The sequence below is a fragment of the Polypterus senegalus genome, chromosome 12 (assembly GCF_016835505.1).
Source record: "Polypterus senegalus isolate Bchr_013 chromosome 12, ASM1683550v1, whole genome shotgun sequence".
Classification (NCBI taxonomy): domain Eukaryota; kingdom Metazoa; phylum Chordata; class Cladistia; order Polypteriformes; family Polypteridae; genus Polypterus; species Polypterus senegalus.
Window position 1 is genome coordinate 81,022,542 of NC_053165.1, and position 20,706 is coordinate 81,043,247.

At 36.4% G+C, this 20,706-nt stretch overlaps 1 protein-coding gene across 6 annotated transcripts in view; it reads right to left on the minus strand.

Moving 5' to 3' along the window:
• Positions 1-20,706, minus strand: part of smarca4a (SWI/SNF related, matrix associated, actin dependent regulator of chromatin, subfamily a, member 4a) — a 70,541-nt gene that overhangs the window by 5,927 nt on the left and 43,908 nt on the right. For 5 of the 6 annotated variants that reach the window (XM_039772605.1, XM_039772603.1, XM_039772601.1 and 2 more), the window contains 21 exons: positions 19,841-20,008; positions 19,578-19,628; positions 18,210-18,340; positions 18,031-18,085; positions 16,783-16,895; positions 15,731-15,878; positions 15,430-15,593; positions 15,073-15,139; positions 13,196-13,306; positions 12,520-12,762; positions 12,045-12,158; positions 11,828-11,935; positions 10,940-11,026; positions 10,583-10,629; positions 9,475-9,641; positions 7,504-7,667; positions 5,204-5,431; positions 4,556-4,633; positions 2,829-3,047; positions 2,373-2,629; positions 2,026-2,134 (listed from right to left, as the gene is read on the minus strand). In XM_039772605.1, coding sequence (XP_039628539.1) covers positions 2,026-2,134; positions 2,373-2,629; positions 2,829-3,047; positions 4,556-4,633; positions 5,204-5,431; positions 7,504-7,667; positions 9,475-9,641; positions 10,583-10,629; positions 10,940-11,026; positions 11,828-11,935; positions 12,045-12,158; positions 12,520-12,762; positions 13,196-13,306; positions 15,073-15,139; positions 15,430-15,593; positions 15,731-15,878; positions 16,783-16,895; positions 18,031-18,085; positions 18,210-18,340; positions 19,578-19,628; positions 19,841-20,008 — 2,829 coding nt within the window. The remainder of the gene's footprint in view (positions 1-2,025; positions 2,135-2,372; positions 2,630-2,828; positions 3,048-4,555; positions 4,634-5,203; positions 5,432-7,503; positions 7,668-9,474; positions 9,642-10,582; positions 10,630-10,939; positions 11,027-11,827; positions 11,936-12,044; positions 12,159-12,519; positions 12,763-13,195; positions 13,307-15,072; positions 15,140-15,429; positions 15,594-15,730; positions 15,879-16,782; positions 16,896-18,030; positions 18,086-18,209; positions 18,341-19,577; positions 19,629-19,840; positions 20,009-20,706) is intronic. The other variant, XM_039772607.1, reaches the window with a different exon arrangement.

Below are 20,706 nucleotides of genomic sequence, written 5' to 3' on the forward strand. Positions count from 1 at the left end.
AACTTTACCATCATTAAACTGCATAAATAATAACAATAAAATAAATAATAGTGCAACTTCCAGTAATAATACTATTACTTCAAAACTTCAAGCCCAGGTACATTATATAGTATTCACCAAAATAAAATAACACAAGTGCAACTTGGTGATGACATCTTTACCAACTGAACCGTCATTAAGGCAAATTGCACTAATATGGACCTTGCTTCAAGCTAAGCTATATACGTAAAAAAATAAAAATGCAACTTGCATCTACAATGCTATTTGTGGTATAGTGGGTACGCAGCTTCAAAAAAAAAAAAAAAACATGGTCCATTTTTAAATCCAGTTCGCCGTGTCCATCTCCGTGGGCGCGACTGCACGACCTCAGAGAGTTGATGAGATGATTGGAGTGAATTGCACCGGATTGTTCTCAACTGCTTCATCGACTTACTGCAGCGTGTGAATAAGGTGCTGTGCCCACGGAGACGTATATTTATGGGCCAGCAGGATAGGGGGAAGGAAAAAAGATGGAAAAAGGCAGTCATGGGAGACCATCCAGACAGCAGGAAGGAGAAGGCAGCACAAGCTGGGGCTCCATGAGAGAGCGTAGGCTGAGGCGATCTAGGGGCTGGTTCACCCCACTGACTAAGCGTGTAGAGTGGGGTGAGCGAAATGTAAGACCTCCCAATGGATCTGAGGAGCGACCGAGTGAGCGCGACGGAAGGTGTGCCGACCTCGGACGGTCTGGCTGCACAGTGTGGTGGCAGCCAAGACAGGGGTTGGCAGAAAACAGTTTGTGCTGCAAAGGCTTCGCTAGCAACGCCAGTTAAGGGTGAGCCGTGGAGACAGAAGGTGGTGTGCTGCAATCGGGCGAAGAGAGAGACGGCATTTTAACGGATTTATTTATTATGGATTTGCTTTTTATTTGGGTACTGTATTTTTCTGATCACTGCACAACGGACACTTTTGGTTTTAATTTGACTGTTTTTAACAAAAGCACTTGAGCACTTTCCACCATCCCCTGGCTTCAATGAGATTTCTCAGCTCATCTTGGTCATAACTATTGACAGTGTTGGTTCAACAGACTCCCATGTGGGAAGAGGGAGTCTGTAGGGGACCGGCATCGTCACACTATTACACCGTAACCAGGTACATTACACAGTATTGAAAAAAAAATAAAACAAAACAAGTACAACTTGGCTTGCAGTATTATCCAGTAGTACAGAAACAGTATTCACACATTTGAATATAATGGTCCACATCCAACCTTTTAAAACCAAAGTATCTACAGACACTGCACCTTTTATCGTCAAAAGTTCTTCTGTGTCATCATGTTCAACTTTATCGTCTGCTAAAGCTTCCGTTTCGGAATGTTCTCTGTCCATTTTCACCACTCAATACCTCCACTAACTTACGTACTCCGTTGCACCAGTGAAAAAGGTCCCCCCTTTAAACAGTTTCCTGCTGTGCCAAGTTCTGAATGTTGTTTAGGCTATTTAAACCAGTGTTCCGGTATAATAAATATTCATATCATAACAAAAATAAAAAACGTTTTTTGTTATGAACCGGTATACCACCCAACACTAGTGAAGTATTATTCTGTTTTTCACAGATGTACACTTCTACCATAAATGCTGAAATTACTACACAAAACATTTTAAAATTTGAGAAAATTTCCATTACGTTGGCCGATGCACTTTATTATTCTGTACCTAACTGGAACTTATGGGAAACCTCTTCACTATATACAGGTGAGTCACAGCAAAGAGTCTGAAGAATTGCTAATTTTCTTTCCCCAATTCACAAGAGTCCAAAGATCTTTTTTTTTTTTTTTTTTTTACAAAATTCACATATTAAATGTATTAATAATCCATATTGTAAAAGAGTATAAAATTGTATAATTTACATGTAGCTGAGGATAACATCCTCATAGCTGACTAAGGCAAACAGTCAAAAGCAGCTCTAAAGAATAAAGCTGGAGAAGTGATCACGTGGATTAACGGGACACAAGTATTCAAAAAAAAACAAAAAAACAAAACTTACTTTGATCTTTTTAAAGTCTACAGGCTTGCGAATTAATTCATAATATTCTGGCAGCTCCTTGCGTGAAGGTAACTGGATAAAGACTTCACTCAGCTGTCGTCCACTGCTACTGGAAGAACAAATAAAAGTACCAATTCAATGATTTTAAATCTTGATGAGATTGCTACTTTATACACTTTGTGCTTTCTACACAGGAATTACAGGTAAACTTATAAAGAGCACATGCTGATCAAGTGCATTAGTTCCAGTACAACAAACTTGCTACTGGCAACTAAAGCATGCAAGAGCAAGAATAGGACAGATGATCCACCTACTGGACTGTCCTGTGTCTTCTATAAATACATTACCTGTCCTTATATTTAATGACTGCATCCACAATTTTCTTCATCTTCTTGGTAAGGTTGGGTGGATTGGGGGAAAGCTTTTCAGCAGGTGGACGGCCACGCTTCTTCTGTTTCTTATTTTCATCATCTTTCTCACGGCTACGGGTGCTTGTTGTAGGGGTGGAAGGGGCAGTGATGTCTATGTCGCGTTTCCGTTTACGGGTAGTTTTCTTCTGCCGCACCTCCTCCTCAATCTCTTCTAAGGTACCTTCTTCAATAGCCTACAGACACACACAGCAAAATCTAGTATCTCTGCAGATTTGTCTTGCTGCCCCATAACTGTACTTGTGACACTGTCTCCTCAAAAAAAGACCGCTTTCAATTACTCTTCAAAATGCGAAGTCACCCCCCCCAAACACTCCACTGTACAGCACAGATAAAGAGTTCCAAGAAACCCCTCATCATGACTTATCGTCTTACTTTAAGCCACTGTTTCTCTGTAAGAGAGTCACTGTAGTCCACCTCCTTGCGCTGGCGGGAACCACGTCCAAACATCTTCTCTTCCTCCTCCTCACATGTGAGCCTCTCTACCTCAGCATCATCTTTCATGATCCAGGTTGGCAGCTCATCCTCCTCCATAAGGCGTGGCTTACGTTTTGGATTTCGTGCTTCCTCACGGCGTCGATCAAGATCCATACGCTTAAAAAACAGACAATATAAGCATTACAATAATTGTCCTATACGTTGGGCATAACATAAATTACACCCTGGCTAATCTTACTTTAACTGAAGACTGTGATCTTATATTGGCTGAACATAATAATTAAATGCAAAAAGAAAAAAAAAAAACATTAAGAGATTCAGGACAGAAAAATACACTTAAAGCTCTAGCTAAAACCCAATTTATGGCATGTATCTACTCTACACATGTGCATAAATGATTGGAAAAACATTACGAGAACTTAAACTTTTCTACTGACATTTGCTGCAGAATGCCAGCCATGTTACAGTTCTGTCTCATAATACAGTCACACCTCCTTGGCAGTCCTCTGCCGTGTTGTCAAAGTACACTACCAGTATACAAACATCACTGCACCAACACACAAGTGTTACAACTCAAAACTATTTCTCCAGACACTTCAATGGCATACTTGTATGTCGTGCCAATGCTGTGAAGCTCTTCCGGAGCAGTCTAGCAATTGTAGAATGACTTTAATCATATCTACTTCTCTCTTGAGGCTCCAACTAAATCTGCAATTCTATCAACAGTAACTGATATGAACCAGAAACATGGAGAACAACAAAGTCCACAGGAAAAGACGGGCCTTCATTAATTACTGCCTATGCTGCATCATGTGGATTCACTGGCTGGAGACCTTCAACAATGCAGAGCTGTGGTAAAGAACCCAGCAGTGCCCCATATGGGAAAAGCCATGCTAAATTTGAATAAAACTATAGACTTTCAAACTTATATAAGAAGGAACAAATATGATTAAATATACAGCAAATCATTTAAAGATTTAGGTCAGTGAAAAGTCTCTGGTTTTGGAGCAAGGTGGAGAAAATGTGTAAAATGTGAACCATTTCCCCGTTTTAAGGAATGGGCTTACATGTGATCAACAACTGCCACTCTGGCAGCCACATATGACTGGACTATGAACATCCAAAGCACAGTGTAGTACTGCCATGATGTATTAAACAAGCCAGGGTGGCTAACAAAGTTGGCAAAGACTAATTCAAAATGCTTCTGTGAAGGACTAACTTCTTTTGAATCAGTCTGCATGATCTTCTACCAAAATTATTAGTGGTATCTCCTGCATGATGGTTCAGTAATCTCACTGTAGCTAGACTTTACATTAAGAAAATCCTGTAAGGAAAAACGATACATCAAAGTACTGTAATATATTTGAATAAACTGGACGAAACACTTTGGCAACCCCTGGTACTGATATTGTATTACAGGCATTATGACAGCACTGATGCAGAAGAAGTGTCACTTGCTTTACTGAATTAAAGGGCCTGTCTTGGTAGGAGGTCATCTTGCCAAACTGTATCAATGTGAATTTTAAGATGACTCGCACACATCTCCTGGCCTCTTGTTGAATTATAAGAATCGTGTAGAAGAAATGTTCAGTTGAAATCACTGCATGTGGTCTCATTGCTATTCCATCTAAGGTCAGATACATCAGGAAAGCAGCATCACTCACCATGAAATGGTCAAACTCCTCCTCACTGCGGGCAATCATCTGGTTCACTGTTTCATCATCAGGAACCTCATCCTCCTCCTGTAAAATGGACAGAATGAGACCTCACTGGTAAAAGAAGTGGTGTTCCAGAGTGCTAGATAGTGGGCAATGTATCTCTGTATTTTAACTCCCTAATCACAAATTATTAATAAAATAAAAAAAAAAAAAATCAAAATTAAATCACAAAGGCCCTTTCAGCACTTTTCAAAAGCAAATGGTATCTGTCAGAAGTAAACCAATACAATCACAACGAAAAATCTGTTAGGAAATGCAGCCAGTTACAGAATTTATGCATCCCATCTGAGCTGGCTTAAATTCTGGTAAGCTACATCATCTTTGTCAGGGTTTAAACTATGAAATAACAAAATTAAGTAGTATGGAAACTAATCCCTTCCCTTTCTTTTGCAGGTTTGTATATAATCTGTTCTGTCTCTCTCTTGTACACTATTAATCACATGAGAAGGGTGCCAAAAATAGAAAGACAAGAAGAAATAAAAAAAAATATTTTTGTAAAAACTGAGATTTGAATGGGCAGGATGGGTAAAAATGCAATAATGAAAGTACCCCAATCCCATAAACTTCCATTCTATCACACCAGCTGAACCTGACCTCATCCTGCTCCTCATGTTCCAAGATGGCCTGTAGGAAGGCACGGCGTTCGTGACTGCTGGACTTCTGATCAAACATGCCGGCCTGGATCACCTTCTGGTCAACATTCAGTTTGTACTTGGCAGCTGCCAAAATCTTTTCTTCTACACTGTTCACTGTGCACAGACGTAAGACGCGGACCTCATTCTGCTGACCGATGCGGTGAGCTCTGTCTTGGGCTTGCAAATCCTGAAAAGAAAAAATACATAAGGAAATCTGACTTCAAAAGGTAACTGTACCTTCAGAATAGACCCCTCTGCCGTTTAACGCAAGTATTTCAAGCCACAAGACATTAAAATGTATATTAACTTCACAATATTGGGAGATCTTTTGTTATTATCAGAAGATGTTTACTCCTAAGGCACATTTCCATATGAGTCAACACTATGGTCCTAAAGCTCCATCTAGTGGGGAGCTGATGTATTAAGAATCACAATTTACAATAAATGAAAAAGTGTAACTTGGGGCTGCCAGGGGGAGGGGGAACAAAAAAAATAAGCGGACCGAATTTCCAAAACCCTCCATATATTATATATAACATAAGCTGACATGACACCTTATACTGCTAGACAAGTTCTTTATAATCAAATGCAATAAATTCAATTAATGGCTGTTAATTTTTTTTTTACTGGGAGTAAGAAGGTTCAAGACTGTTGGGACATATAACAAACTAGACTTTTTTTTTATTTCTGTTTGCTTATTTACAGGAAAAAAATGTCTGCACTTAAATTAATACACTACAAAAAATAGTTTTTGGTATTTGGTACACATTTGGTATTAATATCCAGATACATTAAAATGAAGTTCAATCAACTACATCAAATTAGATCAAATCATAAGTGGACAGTGGGCATGGCAGCTGTAGCATCAAACACATTTACTTTTTGTTGAACAAGTCAGACTAACAAATGTTGCTTTGGCGGCCTGATGCAAGTCGAATCAGCACTTTTTCTTCCCCAACCACAAGTTTTCAGGTAATGGCAGCACAGAAACAGGAATAGGGAGAACACCCGGGCAATTAGCGTGCATTTTCCATTAATAAAAAAAGTTCCGTACTTTAATACATACCGATGCGTTTACTGCTAGTCAGACAGGCAAGAAAGAACTTCATGGTACTCTATACACATACCAGGCATGCATGCTACATTTCACAAACAAACAAAGTTTGTTCTTCATACAGAGACCCATTGACACATGAGACAATTTACCAAGTGGAGAGTACAACTTTAGGGACCTTCCAAAATTAGCTTTGCTATTTTGAGAAATTAGGTGGATAGGATTGGCAAGCTTTGCCAGGCTCAATGGCCTGATCTCGTCAAAAGTGTTTCTAATGTTTGAATGTTCTAACACACGTGATAAAAAAATTAAACTTTATTATTAACGCCAAGGGGAAATGTCAGTGTTTATCTACTGTGTCAAAAACCCATTCTGACTTGTGGCACTCAAACACACTTTTGTGGAGTTTCCTCAATAAGTGAGGAAAATATGCTTTTTTTTTCTCATTAAATTACTCCCAGTAGGTTCTCATCTCCTTCATTCATATTCTACCTGGGAACTGTTATTTTGAATACATAGCTTTCCTAGGTATACAGATGTGGAGATTAGAGTTGAGGAAATTTCACTTTAACCCACCCAGTGAGCTTCTTGCACAAAAAGACAAATTGAGGAAACAAGAAAGAAAGAGATACTGTACATATTACATTAAAAGTAGGTGCTTCTGCATATTTATAGCCACTAAGGTATCCTGTCATACTTTAGGGAAAATATCAGAATGCTAGGCAGCTGCTACTGCTCATTATATTAGCCACCATAGCTCAGACGCAGAGACCCTGTGATATTCAGAGTGAGCTGACTAATGGGGCTGGCAGAAGTGCCAGTGAAGAGGATTGCTAAAATTAAAATAGGTAAGAACGAGAGAGGGGGTTAAAAAAAACAACACACAAACATGTGGATGGAGGCATAGAAGGCAAACTTTAAACCATGATGTCCATATAATAAACAACTGACATACTAAATAGCTGTTCTATTCACTGTAGTCTCTGAACAATAACCAAAGTGCAGATTTCATTGTCTCATCTTTCTTTGCTTATTTCTTTAAATTTTCTTCAAAATGCATTGAAAGATGAAAATAAGCAATTTCTTAAAGAATGTTCAGATTACTTGTGAGCAGACAGAAAAACCCAATTGTCACACACATAATCAAGGTGACACTGTTCCATTTAATCAGAGGTAAGTGGTAGTAGTGGTTATTAATTTCTTACCTGGTGAGGATTCCAGTCACTGTCAAAAATGATGACCGTATCAGCTGACTGCAGATTGAGACCCAGACCTCCAGCTCGTGTACTGAGCAAGAACACAAAGTACTGGGAAGCAGGGTCATTGAAAGCCTTCAGCAGCATGCCACGGTCTTCTGCTTTAGTGGTTCCTGCAATTCAGTATCAACACATTAATACATAAAACAGTTTACAAATTTTGATAACCAATCACAAATCACAGCACTGTGCTTAATAAATAATTTAACACTTGGATGCAACAAAATGAGTATTTTTTTTAAATTTAAATTAAAAAAATCAATTAAATAATATATTCAAAAAACAACACAAAAAAACTCTGAGTTCAACTCCAGCTGCCTCTGAGAGCTATGCAACAACAGAGCACCATCTAAAATGGCTCTTCATTTACAATAAAGCAACACATGAAAAGAATGGTTCCAGACAGGATGGGGCCTTTACAACTGTATTAATGCATTTTTGCCAAATTCTGATAAACATTAACTGCTCCTCCTAAAGAAAATTATACTTTTCCCACGATGAAATAGTATTCAACACGTCACTGCCACACTGTGTTAAAGAAGCAGGATTAGCATTCTCCCAGTCAACAGAATATTTCAGAGCATAGTGCTATTGTATCTGATATTAAGCAAAATATTAGATGGGATACAATATTATATATAAAACAACTTTTTGTTGAATTATGGTCTGATTGGTCCATACTGACCTAGAATATATTTTAAGAATGGTTCAATTCCAATCCTTTTTTAAAATATTAATGACAAATGACAAATCCCTTATATACCCTGGAAATGCCAGCTGAGACTTCATCTGGACTACCCAGAATCACCACTGGGATAGACACAAATGAAAGAAGCTTTCAACATAACTTCTGATATGCAAACACAAGGAAAAAGGAGTTTCAATGGATGATTAAATTTGAAACATAATAGCACAGAGAATGCAATTATCAGTACTGTATAGAGACCCCTGAATTTGAGGATACCTAGTGACTTCTATAAACAGATGGCTCTATAGGTTAAATGTCATTTTAGAACGAGTCCTACATTGGATTCATTATCTTTAATAAATATGAAACAACTGGACTAGTAAACAGACTGGAGCACCGAGCAAAGAATGCTGAGGATTTTGAACAAGGTATCTTTTCCATGACAAATTAAGTTAATATACTCTTGTGACTTCTGCAACTTTCCAATGTTTAAGTATAACCTAGTAATAAGAAAGTCGGGTAATGCCAAGTCACGTACAGTTTTACATCTCTGTAGAGTCAGCTTTTTTAAATTCCAAGTGAATGAGGTTACAAGTGAATCTAATTTCATAAAGAAGGATCTGCTCCTACAGTATAGAGGGATGCTCTGAAACAGATTTGGGAGGATATTCATTTTCATTATGAATTCTCCTGGCAAAAGGAGGGTGTAGGGAGGACAAACTATAAAAACTCGACTAAAATTTTTCATGCATATTGCCAAAATTATACTTAAGAGATCTTTGTTTTCTTGTAATAATTTCCCAGGTAATTTAAACTGTTCTGATATAATAAGCAAAAAGCGATCTATCTTGACTGGAAAAACCACACTCTTATTCAAATAAATGTTTAATTCAGAACTTTTTTGAAACTCTTGTAGAAGTTTTAATATTGATTATAAAGATGAGAATGGGCCTGAGGTGTAAAGCACTACATCACATAAACACACACTGTCTATTGAAGCAGTTTACTTATGATCATGTTTTCCTTGAAACCTTATTTATTTCTTTTGAGTAGTAGAGAGCAAATGAATCCCTGCAGATATGTTGGGATCACACCCAATTCTGGATAGTACAACACAAAAAGCTTCCTACTCAACTCAAAGCCTCTTTTTTCTGCATCCAAAGACAGTAAGATCATTAGAAAAAAAGGAGTAGTCTCTTGATTTGTAACTGTCAAAACTTTGAATCACTCACCATCAAGCCTGAGGTATTTAAAGTTGCGGTACGCAAAGTAGTCTTCCATTATTGTCATGAGTGAGGTCATCTGACAAAAAAGTAGCACCTTGTGATTGGTTGCTCGTAGCTTTGGAAGGATTCGGTCCAACAGCTCAAATTTGCCAGAAGCACGGTACAGATCTGGTCTACATAAAATGAAAAATGCAAGTAGACTAAAATGAGCTAATGACTATTGACTTTTGTGTATTTCCTACTCTCAAAATGATTTAATATACAAAAAGTTACAAAAGTAAAACTTTTAACTCAGCAAGTCTGAAAATACATAAATTGTTTACATAAAAATGCAATTAAAAACAGTACTCCTCAGATCTGTTAGCAGTTTATTTTACTGTACTTGTCTGATAAAATATATGCTCTTCCCATTAGATAAGCTCTCAACACAAAAGCTCAAAAAACTGAGCATGTGGATACAACCAGGGTCTAAATATAAAACTATCAAAACTCACAATCTTCTATCCAAACTCCAAGTGGTGATGATAACTAAATAATAAAATGAAGACTTCACTTAATCTAGAAGGAAGAACTTAAGAGAAGCACCTCTCTCTCATTATACTACAGTGGCTGAGGGTTAGAAAGCTTCACCCTCCGCTTATATCAGGTGACCACAGGTGTATTTGTAAGACCAAGGCAAGTGACAGTTTAGCAGGATGTGCAACATACAGAAGGCTGCAAAAAAATGAGGGAATGAGGAAACTCTAGCTGATATATTTAAAGAAAAAAATCTTTTATCTTTAATTCCCCATTTACATACTTGTTACTCATATGTTACAAAATTTGTAAAGCATATATTGCATGGTATTTTTGTGTTCAGCTTTAAGCAGGTTTGTGTTTTAGTTACCTAAAAATATGCATTTTGTTTTACAGGCTGATACCCAGTCTAGGCTTTCTTTCTGTCTAAATACTGTTGCCACAGTAGAGACTGGCTCTCCACAAACCTTAACTTGATTATACTGGCTCATGCTAACATAGGGATGGCTGAGTGGCGTTATGAAAACCAAGCATGAGCAGGAATTCCTAGAGATATAGCATAACCTCAGTTTAGACACCCAGGTCACCCATAACTTACCCCTGCACAATGCCTCCAGTAAATCCTAAGTGCTCTGAAAAGGATTCCTGTAACAAAATAATTTAGCATACCTTAGTAAAAATAGCATTGGAAAGAAGGGAGGGCAAAAACCATGTAGATGAAAGTGTCAATCCAGTTAGCTTTCAAGAACTGGCTAGGGGATAATTTAGCAATCATCTAAGCAAAGATTCCCAAATGCATGGTCACTAATTTGAAAACATGTATGCAAATATAAACAAAACAGCTGTGATTCCGCTTTCAAGAACTAAGCAAGTGAAACAGCAGAAAGTCAAAAAAAAACAGTATGTCAAATTATGTACAACTTTGGGAGTTAAGCCAAGGAGATAAAATGCCTACCTCAATATGCTGGAACATGTATGGGTGGTTGCAGATCTTTCTCAGCTGCATAATAGTGTTCATCAGTGTCTTTGTACCACCTTTACCCTGTAGAGAAGAAACAGTTTGGTCTCTGCATAAGCTCATACACACGTGTAAATTCTATGACTCTGCATGTTTCATATGAACAAACCACCCGTTCAATCTATTCATTAATGTGCCGCCACCAAGACTGAGGTTGCTGTTACTTGTGGACTTTTACTATCAGTACTCTAATGGAAACTAGTGGTTCAAGGAGTCAAATCCTCAAATTACCAAGGATAGACATGTTAATCTATTTAACAACATACAGATTTCTGCCCTATGAAGCCTTTTTTTAAAGGATTAAAAATTATTAAGGGTTACAGGCTGCAGTTTTCTGATGAAGAAGTAATGCAGCAATCTTCAAAGTACATCTGCTCAGTAAAGGTCCATGCGAGTCTAAATTTTTTTTATTGCTCTTGCCTGCACTTGCAAAGACGGCTTTCCTTAGATTAAGTTAGTGTTTCACTGCGACATCTGTGTCAGCAAGACGAGTTGGTGGTTATGAAGTTTAAAATCCCACAGCTTAATTTTTCAACCAAAGCAAGCTACAAAAAAGACACCAAGAGATGCAACACTGTGCCACTCAGATAATATTTAAATAATTAAAAATAAATATATTCTTACTTAAGCCAAAGACACAATTACTACATTTTGTTTATGCACTTCCATGTGATACCAGAAGCTTCCACATTCAAATGGTTCTTCCAAGATGCTTCAGTGAGCATGTTGGTGGTTTTGTATTGTTGGTCAATTTAAAATCTAAACTAAAAGACAGTTCATATCTAATTAAAGCACATGTTTATTAAAGTGACCATGCAGAAGTACCTTTTTGTCTTTTTCAGATCCATCAGTAAGTAGGACCCCCTTTGCCTGCATGTGTCTATAAAGCACTCTCTGTAATGCTGACATATCACACTTAATAACGTATTCCACCTAAAACAAAAAGACATGACCTTATTATTTCCACAACAGAGGACACAAGTGTGTATAATTATACAACGCATAACACTTTTCTTTGCATGATTTCACTCATGTGTTCTACCTTCTCTGGCAGTTGTGCTTCAACTTCTTTCTTAAGTCTTCGCAAGAGGAAGGGTCTTAGCACCTTGTGGAGACGTCGGATAATCAGTATGGTCTCTTCTTCATTTAAATCCACCTTTGACATACAAAAGCAAATTAATCTTTTACAACTACTAGCAGGTTGGAAAATGACTGACTGACTGACTACTACTAGGTTCCTAATATTTTGGTCAAATTTACTGTGTATATAACTGAATTAAAAAAAAAAAACTACAATGATGTTCAAAGCCAAAAGAAACCTCTCCAGATTTTCTCCACTGCCTTGGGAAAGACTATAAATGAGCCAAGCTAACTTGAAAAAGAAATGTATTTTTGATGACAATTTAATTGTTATTCTGTTGTTTTTAGGTCAAGAATAAAAGCAAATTAAATGCTTAAGACAAAAGATTTATAAAAGTTTCACTAATTTCAGAAGTAAAAAGAGAGAGAGTCCAGACCTTTTCTCCAGTCATTGCGAAGGGAGCATTAAACCACTGCTCAAAAGTGCTGCAGCTCTTAAAGATGGTAGGAAGCAAAAAGTTTAGCAAAGCCCAAAGTTCAGGCAACTTGTTCTGGAGGGGTGTCCCAGTTAGGAGAATGCGCCTTGGAGCCAAGTAGTGCGTGTTGAGGACCTGTGTAAGCTTGCAGTGGTGATTCTTCATGCGATGGCCTTCATCCACGATCATGTACTTCCATCGGATCTGGCATAGAAGAAAAATCAGCAAATAAGTATTTATATATTAATATTATGAATAGACCAAGGAGCACTTTTTTAAACAATCTTCTGTATTTGGACAGTGTAACAAATGACTCTAGACAAGAGAGCCAAAATACATTAATGATAATGAGTTGTCTTTGTAAACAGTCACTTTTCCTGCTTCATACTACAACATAAAATGTAATCTCTCTTCCACTTTACTGGTTCGTATTTATCATTTTTTGCCACTTATTGATTTTTAATCCAAAAGGAAGTGCATTTTAAGTAGTCAAAAAAAAACAAAAAACAAATCATGCATGGCTCAGCATGAATTATCTGATCATATCTAAAGGGAGATTCTCATTCTATTAGTAAGAACTACAGAGCTACATATACAGTAGTATATGACAGCTTAAGCCATATTTTCAATTTCTTACTTTGGCAAGAACCTGCTTGTCCTTAATAATATATTCGTAAGTGGTCAGCAGGGCATTGAACTTCCCACTACGGAGCTGAGGTACAAAGGCCCGTCTGGCAGCTGGGGAACCCTGTAAGTAGAGAAGATTTCAAATAGTATTAAAATTATTGCATTACACATTACAATAAAAACAAAAAAATAAATAAAAAACATAGAAGGTATCTACAAACTTACTCAAAGTATTACTCAAGTACCACACAATGATAGCCTGAAACTTGCATCACAATATTCTAATTTCATGCTTTTCAACATATTAAGTATTACAAATTGATTATGCCATAAATTTGATTACTCACTTTCAGATTACAGTGAAACTGAAGCAGACATTATGTTCATCATATTGGTATAACCTTTTGATCTATGTATTACATTGAATAAGAAAAAAACATTCAGCCTATTTACTTAATCCTTTTTAAACAATGGAAATAAGATTCCAAATATGATAGGGCTCTGCACAGTAAGAGTGGGAACACTTTAATATGTTACTTTGTCTAAATGTAGAGCGACGCCTTGAGATATATGTCATAATGATTTGTAGCAGGGCTGCAAACCAATAACTTAACAGGATATCTCGCAATGTGAATTTAAAATTATGGCAGGACATAAAAGGAACATGTACGGAGACTAAATGCTTTTTTCACAATAAACCTCCATATATACAGTATATCAAGTTTAGGTGTTCTTATCAAACACTTTTCTATTCTTAAATTATGAGTAAGACATCTGTGTTAATAGACCAACACCGAAAACCTACAATGTTCTGGTCCACTTATCTGTAGAAGTTTTAGTTGTCTCCTTGGTTTTTGGATCTTTACTGAAGTTCACAGTATACACACACACTACAAGATCTGGGCAGGAAAATAAAATGACTGGAGGTGGTGTGTGAACAATCGATCTGGAAGTGATAACAACCTAGTGCTGTTGCACAAAAGTTTCAAAACCTCACAATGGGCAAAAGGTAAAAACAGACCCTTTTCTTCCGAGTTCGTGAAAAATTCAAAATTCTCCTCCCACTGCATAAAATATAAATAAGCCCTCGAGCACTCTTACAAGCTGGAGGGGAATAATAACATCAGTCAGTAGTTGGGAAGAAGATGGGGAAAAGCAATTATGAGACTTACCTACAACCCCCCTTCTGCAAACAAAAAATGTGTGCTCTCTCTCACTTGACAGAAGATTCACATTTGTTTTAAGTGCCAAAAAAACAGAAAATGGCAAACCAAAAAAGTAAGACAAGATTATTCCTGGATGTAATGTGTGAAAACAATATGGTAATCTGAAAAATCGTGCAGAACTTGAAGTGCACATTGGAATAGACACACAATTAATATGGAAGCCCTGTTTAACAGTATGTTAGTGTACCTGATTTTCATTTGTCAATGTTTGCAAACTGAATGATTCACATTAAAGCACTAACTTCTCTCTACCACTGTGAGAGCCAAAATGAAACCAAATGCATTGTCATGGCCAAGTTACCTTTAGCAGCTGTTTTACTAAATAGTAATAGTGAATGTCCTTGTGCAAAAGCAAGTAATTCTTACAGATTTATGAAACTGTTGTCTTGTGTACAGGGTACACAGAACTTATTTGCATATGCTAATCAATACAAGAGGCTATTTATTTTCTAAAAAAAAAAAAACAAAAAAAAAAAAAACAAGTTCATCCTAAGTAATTTTAGAAACAATGCAGAAATGTGCCAAAACTGATATAAAAATAAATAAACACACCAATGGATCCCCTTAAGTGATGCATGATGTTGAAACATTTTGCAGTATTATACTATACTCTTTTTCTTGTCTCAGCTCTGCTAGGTAATCAGAACAGTTTATAGTTTACCTTGTAGGAAACCTTCACAACTGAAGGAGCCCATTTATCAAATTCATATACCCAGTTTGAGAGAGTTCTGAAAGGCAAAACAAAAGAATAAAAAGTTCAATGACTAGTGCCTTTTGTTTTATTATTTATTTTTTAAATGTACTGTACAATTAAGGTTATTACTAAAAATACAACTCAAGCTGTAGCCAAACAATTTAAGCAAGACTAATAAAATGCAAGGAAATTCTGACAATTATATTAAAAATGGTCCAATTCCATCACAAAAACCCTCAAATTATTCCAACCAAAACACTACATATATCCAGTATGTCTGCTAAGCAATTTTACAAAAAAAGGGGTAAATGACTGCTAACTTACGAGAGAGGTACTATAATAAGAAAGGGTCCATTGATTCGCTTATACTCCATGAGGTATGTGATTAGAGCAATTGTCTGAATGGTTTTGCCCAAACCCATTTCGTCAGCCAGAATACCATTTAGATTGTTGTTGTACAGAGAAACTAGCCACTCAAGACCTTTGATCTGATGAAGAACAAAAAAAGTGAGAAAACACTTGAAATTCATTTTTAACAAAAAACAAAAAAAAAAAAACAAACAAAAACAAAATAAATGTGCAGATGGCATACAAATAAACAAAAAAGAAAAACAAGTTACCCTACCTGGTACTGTTTGAGTTGTCCATTCACTAGGAGGCTGGACTGCTTCTCAACTTTTTCAGTAACAGCATGAGCGACAGAGTAGTAAGATTGCAGGCCCCTAGCAAAAGCCTGACTGCCATACTCATCATCAACATCCTGTTTAGCATTCCTAAATGATTTCAGAAGGAAAGAAGTTATTCGGCCAGTAATAACTCAATGTTCATCTTATTAAAATATTAATGGTCTTTTTGCTCAGTGAATGTACCTGCGGCCCTAGAATATTTAAACAACATGTGAATACATATACATAAAAAAAATTCAAACAAATGAATACAAAAGATATGAATCTCAATTATTGACTTGCATGACAGTCTTATTGACATATGTCTGGTATTTTATTAATGAATAAACTGGCCTTCAGAATCACATCTGAATAATTTACTTCATATTACAAGCCCAAATGTCGATGAAATCTACATCTTTAGATAAAGATAAAAATGTCAGCATGTATCATTCTTTGCTCTGTATTTTGATATTTCATAATTGAATCTCTGCATTCTACCTTTGTCCTTATGAAAGGACAAGATTTACTTTAACCCTCAGACAAATTAGAATAGTTCAGTAAATCACGAGCAAGAAGAATGCGTCCCCCAACCTACTATAATAATGCAATATACAGGTGAAAATCTCTGTGTGGTAAAAGAGAGGTCCATATTGCAGATATTCATCACAATACCTGCTAAATATAAGATTAAACAGTTGCCGTTTGCTTTCCGGGTAATTTATAGCTTCCCAAGTAATTTATATTATATGCTGTAAATACACAGTACACCTTTTACATCTGTTTAGACATTAAGTACTGCAATAAATAGTGAAGATATTTCACTTTTAGTACTATACCCTAATAATGGTTAATTTCAAAATCTGGGTCACGAACTATCGGATTTAAATCCGATTAGCCCAAGCATAGAACAGCCTGGTCAAAAAACAAAATTCTACACAAAACAAATCCGTATCAAATAGTTAAAGAAAAGACCTATCACTTTAAGCAGAATCAGAAAAAAATATCATACTCAATTATATGCCTGGCATCCACCTCTGATACATCTTCACTATCAGGATCTGGAATCTTCTTCATTTCTTCCACAGGAGCCTGACTGGGCTGAGGTTGCTCCTCTTCTTCTTCCTGAAATGTATAATGTATCATTTTGCGCCGAGTCACTAACGGGATTCAACAAAGATCCATGTATACGACTATACTGCCAATTAGGAAAATGCTTCTAACAACCTTAACTAAAATGTTGTTAACAGGAATTTAGTTTTTTGACAGGTCACGGTTCATAATTAACACTCAAGTGCCCAGCCTGATTTTTAATATGTAAAAATAATCTTGTGGAAAACATACTCAGTTTAACAAGCAACAAATACCTATACAACATTAACAAAATCAAACATATTTAATAGTCGCCAAATAATTAAAAACACATCACAGTATTCAGGATTCTTATTTTTGAAAATAAAGGATTGATTGTGAAGCTACAACACAATACTAAACTCTATAAGCAAGCCACTTCCTTTGGTGAAATTTCCCCTGCTATTTAAGTGCTGCACAACAACTGAAATATCAAAACAACTCTAAAGATGCTAAGACAATCGAGCTTACAGTTAACGGTGAAAAAAACCCCAAACAAGTTATAAAGAGATGGATGCAATATAAAAGAAACAGAATACTTTAGATTCTATGCTATTCACTTTTACCTACTGTATTAATGTTTTATCTTTTAATTTCAAGTTACTTAATATTGAAGCAACATATACATACATACACACGTATACACAAAAATTCACGTATATTTGGAATTAATTTTCACAGCTCAAAATACAAAACACTGGCTGAGTGGTTACCAAATTTAAATCCCTTGCACCTCTATAAGCAAAATCTGTAAATATTCATGATTTATTATGATCATATTATGAAATATTCAAGCAATTTATGATGCATAAAGATCACCATGTGATTGACTGGCATCCTGCCCAGTTTTGTACCTGTCTTATGCCTTATGCTCAATGGGGTGAGTTACAGCTTTACCATTACCCTACTCTGGATAAGTGGGTTTAGAAAAATTAATGGGTAAATGGATATATGAAATTCATAAATAAAAAATGTGACCTATACAACTCCATTCTAAGATTAAAATGTAGATAAAATACCAATTTAAATATGCTTTCAAATTAACATAATACAGAAACAAACTAATAAAACTTGGAAACTGGCAAATAAAAAAAAACAAAAAAACAAGTCTTCACAATGAGCTAGTTACCTCTTCCTCTTCTGAACCACTTTCCTCACTGTCAGATCTAGGAGCGACCTCATACCTATCACAAAAGGATGAAAATAAAATATTTTACAGGGAAATGTATTTCTACAAGAAGCCACAATCTATATTTAAAGTATTATTTGTTTTTATTTTAAATCAATTTACAAACTGAAGCAATTTACCCAGGATTCATCTCCAGCCAGGCATCTAACTGGCCAGCCTTGGGAGCATCAGCGCCAGTTAAGATCTTGCCACTATCAACATGGATCACTTTAACAGGGAGGTCACTCATCTGACTGGTCTCATCTAATGGCTGCGTAAAAGAAAAAGATGCAGTTTATGAGTAAAACATAAAAGAGGAAACTGATTAAACCGATTGGTCAGCTGTTAGCCAAGATGTTCCATTATCAAGGTATTATCAGACGTCAAGATTTACACTTGAATTATACTTCCCACAAGTTTGTTCCAGATTACCACCACGCTTCGTATGAAGGAGGACATCCTTCTTCCATCCTAATTGCAGTTTCCCTTAACTTCTACAGGTGTATAGGGAAATGTTTTTCCTTGGTGAATCGAAGTTGATTGTCAGCGACAGAAACAAAAATACATTGTGCGGCAGTACTGATCGATTAGGCAACCTGCTGTGACATGATGTGCGACCCACTACCATTTTAAAGTGGGTGAGAAACACTGTCCTAAAATATGTCAGAACTGCTTGTATGAATTGATTGATACCTTTAAGAACCACGAAGACCTGGTTTAGGCCACCACAAACTAGCCAAGACAAAATGGTGTTTAATTGCCTTGGCCTTACAGTCACAAATGCCATTTACATCAGGAACTCCCTTGTCTGGTGTTCTTGGAACAGCTTCTTGTTGCCCTGGATTCTATGCAGCATTTCAGTTGTGATCAATAGTAATACAAAGTTCAAGTGTAACACTTTAACTTCTATTTAACAGCTTTTACAAACCAACTTTTTTGTCGGAATAAACACATTGTTCTAACAAACACCTACATCTCTTCATTTTGCCTCCTGTCAGACAGAATTACCCACTTGCAATTATAATTAAAGGGACCTTTTGCAAGTACAGTAAGAGGCACTTGTCAGCATTCAATTAAATATTTCCTGTGTATGCCCAAATCAGATAATGTTCTAAGACTGTCGATCTGAAATGCAAGCCTCCAGATCCTCCTAAATATTTACCACCCCCAAAGAATCACTGCCACTTGCAAATTTCACAAGTGTACTCATATCAAAATTAGGGCCTTTAAATTAAAGAGTGACAACCTGAGACCGAGACTCCACTAATGATCTGGCATTATGAGGAGCACTGTCCTCATCTCCAATTAAGTAAGTTGACTCAAATCTTGTTAACCTTCCCAATTAAAATAAGAAAGGCAGCACCTCTTCATACACACATATACACACACACATATACTGTATATGGTTGTTGGGCAATTCAGAGCCTACATTTAACTGAATATGCACATATTTACTAAAAATGTCCTATAAGGCTGATAAGCCCAGGCTGATAAGTACTACTACCTACCTCTCCATCTGGTCCAAGAGCGGGGGTTTGGCCTTCAGCATTTTCCACCTTCTAGAATTAAAGGACACAAATTACTAAATAAGGACTCTATACTTTATAAAAATAACTAATTAGAAAGGTAGACCAGTTTCAATTTTCAATCATGTAAAAAGACGACAATTATTAAACCTTTAAACTAAAATCAACCAAGGCGCAAGCCCCATTCTCAGCTGCAGACCTTTACTAGATCTTTCTAAAATGCTAGTTAAATTCAAGCCAAGTACCTTCTTTTTCTTTTTCTTCTTCTTTTCCTTCAGGGCCTGGGCAGCTTTATGAGCACGGACAAGTTCTGTCAGATTAGCCACATATTCATCTGTCTGCTGCAATAAGTAAGCCAGGCGCTTGTCTTTCTTTTGATCAATTAGCTTACGGTAGCCCTCTTCATCCTCTGCCTGGGGAATGGAAAGTGGTTACATTATAATGTATTACAAGAATATTAGAGAGCAAAATTCAACAAGCAAACTGTGGCCTAAACTGGTGGGAGGCTGGTTTTAAACAAATCCTCCTCCTAAAAGGACATGAATTTTATTATCAATAGTTAACCCCAGTGACCTAATCTTAATGGTTAATAATGGATGAAAGACAAGGTGTGCTCCGTGTTCCCCAACTACCTACTAACAACAACCTTCTCGCTTAGTCTGCAACCTTAAAAGCCAATCCAAAATTATAACACACACTAATGGAAGACTGGCCAACAGAGAGGGATAATAACTTCAACTAAAATATATACAGTATAATCTTTAACTACCACTGTCTCCTCGCTTCACATCTGTTTAGAATGAACGACTGGCTAAAAATGGTCAGTTGCAACCAGAATAATTTTTACATGTAGACAGCTAATCAATAAAAACACCTGGACATTATTTTCACCTTTATTGGCATAACTGAAGAAAAATAAACTTGATCACAGTAAAAAAAAAAAACCAAATGCTTATTTTAAGGTTTCATCGATTTTGTGAACTTGGGTTATCTTTTATAGGGAATTGGATAAGCAGAACCTATTCTGACAGCATTGAGAGAAATGGACTAAGAGGAAACAAATATACAGTACAATGCACAAGTCTTCTAGGATTTAGGGAAGACTGGTATA